At 40.8% G+C, this 3,953-nt stretch overlaps 1 protein-coding gene across 1 annotated transcript in view; it reads right to left on the bottom strand.

Moving 5' to 3' along the window:
• The window catches only part of TM7SF3 (transmembrane 7 superfamily member 3), a 46,122-nt gene extending 42,175 nt beyond the window's left edge, over positions 1-3,947 (bottom strand). The window contains exon 1 of the mRNA XM_011946976.1: positions 3,823-3,947. Coding sequence (XP_011802366.1) covers positions 3,823-3,913 — 91 coding nt within the window. The 5' untranslated portion in view covers positions 3,914-3,947. The remainder of the gene's footprint in view (positions 1-3,822) is intronic.
• Positions 3,948-3,953: the final 6 nt, after the last annotated feature.

Below are 3,953 nucleotides of genomic sequence, written 5' to 3'. Positions count from 1 at the left end.
GGCACAAGTATACATATGTAACAAACTTGCACGTTGTGCACATGTACCCTAGAACTTAAAGTATAATAATAAAAAAAAAGAAAGAAAAGGGAAGAAAGAAAGAGAATCAGGCACTCAAAGCAGCCCTACAAATAAATTAGCGGGAAGAAAAGGACTAACACGTACAGGGAAGTCACAGAAATTCCAGGCACATCATAAGCATTACGTTGAGAAAGAGACTTCCACAGAGTGACAACAAAAGATACTGAAAGTCAAGGCAACTTAAACAGCTCAGTCTGTTAGAAACTCATATAATTTCTGCTCATAAAAACAGATTTAGCAAAAGAAGACACACACACAAAAGATATCCTGAAGAAGCTAACAGGAATTTAACTTCACCTCTAAGGCATATGGAAAAGGATTTATTAGAAGCATTTTATGAGGCATAATTAGATCTCATGACTTGGAGAGTAGGAGGAAAAAAGACAGTACATCAAAAGATATTACAAAGCAAATGGCTAACATCAAGTTCGGGCACTTCCACTAGCTTTCCTCTAAAAAGAAATGGCTTTTTTTGTCATCTGACCGATAGAAGGGACTTGAAACAATTTTCACACTCATCTTCCATTCTTACTCAGAATCACTTTTTCTTTCCAATAATTCCACTTTAAAAAGTGCTGCCCAATCCTAACCTTTTCCTTTTTCTTTCTGAATCAGATCCTAATCTGGCAACCATAAAAATTTCCAACTCCTCCTTTTTACTATTTTACTAAAATTTACTTCCACTGTTTGTGCTTCAATACAACAACCAAATTCTAAGAGAAATCTATCATAGCCTAGTCTTCATAATTCTCTTCAGATTAAAAACAAAAACAGTTCAGCTACTTGAGTTGGTCAGCTGTCAACTGCCCCTCCCAATTTCTCATTGTTATCTTCTTACAAATGTTCAACAGCCCTAAAGGTTGAAAGGAAACACAAAAATAAACATATTAGCTTCATACACTTTTTAGAGAAAGACAGCACTTGCAACTAACCACAAATGGCCTGCTACCTTGGTAAAGCACCATCAATAGCACGAAGACTGCAAGGCCCAAATGATGCTGTGCTCAAGTCCAATTACTATGAAATTCCAGAGGAGTTACTGGATATGAATCTAAACAAATGAAAGATGTTAAAGGCAGCAGTGAACTGGAACTCCAAGAGAAGGAAAAACCGCTTAAAAGTATGATCCATCTCATGTGCCCACTGGTCGCACCCTCCTCAGACATTCTAGGAACTCCATCTGCCACGTTTCAAGATTTATTTAGCATTTAGGCCACTACCGAAGTCATGTAAGTTAGCTCATCCTGCCAAAGATGGGTAAATCCTCCTAAATTACAGTAGATGTTCAGTTTCTTCAGTTTGTATGGTTATCAGAATCATCATCATCAAACATCAATCCAGCCATTTTCTAGGAAGGTTATGCAAATCCTGAACTACATCCTTCTACCTTTCCATACTGATTTTTATCTGATGAATGTCACTCAGCAGTTAAGTCCCCACATTGTCCCTCTTTTGCACAGAATGACAATACCAATGCAAGGCAAAAAGAATAATGTTGAGGAATATCAGTGCTATTAATCATAGCAAAGAGGCAAAAAACAGTGTCTGAAAAAATATTAATTTCTCAACTTATTCATATTTTTTAACTTTTGTATAAAAATTTCTAGGTATGAAATACTAAAACACCAACTAGAAAGAAAAAGGTCTGGATGTCTGCTCTTCTGACTCAGGGGCTGGCCTCGATCAACTAAAAATTCTAATATCTCAAATTCTTCACCTGTTAAAATGGAGATAGCATCTCTTCTACCTCCATCATAAAGCTATTTTGAAGAATGAGGATTCACAGAAGGACTAAGTACAAAGCACCATGCCATGTAAGATATTCTTATTGGAAGGCAGCTTTACTGAAGTGGAAGGACTATGAAATTTGCAGGGAGACTCACCTGGGTTCAAGTCCCATCTGTAACCCTAGCAGTTGTTCATTTGTTCCTCTGATAAGTGAGGAAGATCATTATATTGTAGGGTGGTGGGGATTAAATAACACTGCACATGGAAAGCACCTGGCACACACTATACACACGGAATGTTAGTGCTCTATTATAAGCAAGGTTTTTCTGCAAAAAAAAAAAAAAAAAAAATTGCCCTTTTCAACTTTGGCCTCAGTCCTATACAAAGATCCTAGAATTCAGTTTGCACAAGGGCTTCTCAAATATAGTGCATAGGAACACAATCACATTATTCAGAAAATACTATGTTTCAGAACTGCAACTAGTCTATAAACCTCAAAACAAAACAGAATGCACTTAATTTCATGGAAAAGCACATGATGATCTGCCTGGCACAACTAGTGCCTTTTACATTTTGTATTAACAAACCATGAGCTGTTGCCCAAACTCATTCACCAAGCACAAGACCTACAATCTAACATTCCATTCTGAGTTCTCACTGAGATGAGCAAGAGTCACCTGAAATCGGCCGGGCGCGGTGTCTCACGCCTGTAATCCCAGCACTCTGGGAGACCAAGGCGGGCAGATTATGAGGTCAGTAGTTCGAGACCAGCCTGCACACATGGTGAAACCCCGTTTGTACTAAAAATAGGAAAATCAGCTGGGTGTGGTGGCGGGCACCTGTAATCGCAGCTACCCAGGGAGGCTGAGGCAGGAGAATCGCTTGAAGCCAGGAGGCGGAGGTTGCAGTCAGCCAAGGTCATGCCACTGCACTCCAGCCTGGGCGACAGAGCGAGACTCCGGCTAAAAAAAAAAAAAAGGCACCTGAAATCATCAAAAATGGTGTACTCATAGGGAGCCAAGTCCAGGCATGTTTCTTCTTGGCTCCCACAGGTGAATCTGAAGTGGCAAGAGAACTTCGTTGATTCCTGTTTTTCTCATTTTAGTTTTACTCTCTATTAAATTGTTACTTTTTACAGTTCATTTATGGATGACAAGTTATTTCCTGTTGGTAGCTGCAATGATTGGGAATTTTGTAAATGAATTGTAAACTCATAGAGACCTATTTCCTGTGGGATATGAGACAACAGAGAACACAGTTTTTGTCCGCTTGTCTTTTTTGAGGTCAAATCGATTAGAAATTTCTTGCCCTCAAGTAAGGAGAACAACTCTGATACCTGGACTGGCAAGCTTTTGTGTTTCTCTGTTTATTTTTCACCTGTGGCTGAACCTGTAGAATTGAGGGTTTACATTCTGTATCTGTATGTCTACGTATCTGTAATTCAGAAAGTCCTTTATTTCTCATTGTGAGTATGGAATGTTTTCATGTCTCCAGATGGTATTAATAAATTAGATGGTAAAGGCTCTTTAAAAATAAATAAAGCCCCATTCTGGATTCATTTTTCCTCTCAAACTCTGTAGAACATAACCAATTTGAAAAGCCTCTAGATTTGGGAGGTGTAAAAGTTCCGTGCAGCTTGAGAGCCATCAGTCATTAAGCCCTAGTTCCACCCCAAGTGTTGCTGTCCAGAAGCTCAGTCCACTGGGGAGCAAAGAGGCGCTTTAGTAAGTTAAAGCCACAAATATGGCTGCTCCCTAAGGGAGATAATACTGCATTAAAAGAAAGAGAATTATTTGTCTCTTCCCATTTTCTCCGCTAAATGAGGAGGTTAATAATACGGCCTCCTTAGCCATGCGTGTTTCCATTGCAGGAAACACCATTCGTGCCCGTTCTGGACTCACCACCCGGCAGGTACCATCGCCCTGCTAGGCTGACAGACCCCGGGCGGATTTTGACCTTGCAAGAAATGCAAAAGCAACTTTGGGATGCAGAAGCCAGGTGCCCCGACCTTACCCTCACTGGAGTTCCCGAAGACCTCGGCTGCACCCGCCACCCGGCGTTCGGATGCCAGCACCGCTACGACCAGCAGCTGCAGGAGCCCCATTGCTGCTTGGGCCGGGCTGGGCCCACGCCAGGGCCGGGGA

The sequence above is a fragment of the Colobus angolensis genome, unplaced genomic scaffold (genome assembly GCF_000951035.1).
Source record: "Colobus angolensis palliatus isolate OR3802 unplaced genomic scaffold, Cang.pa_1.0 Scaffold256, whole genome shotgun sequence".
Lineage (NCBI taxonomy): Eukaryota > Metazoa > Chordata > Mammalia > Primates > Cercopithecidae > Colobus > Colobus angolensis.
The sequence above is the reverse complement of the archived record's forward strand: the minus strand, read 5'-3'. Positions and strand labels throughout refer to the sequence as shown.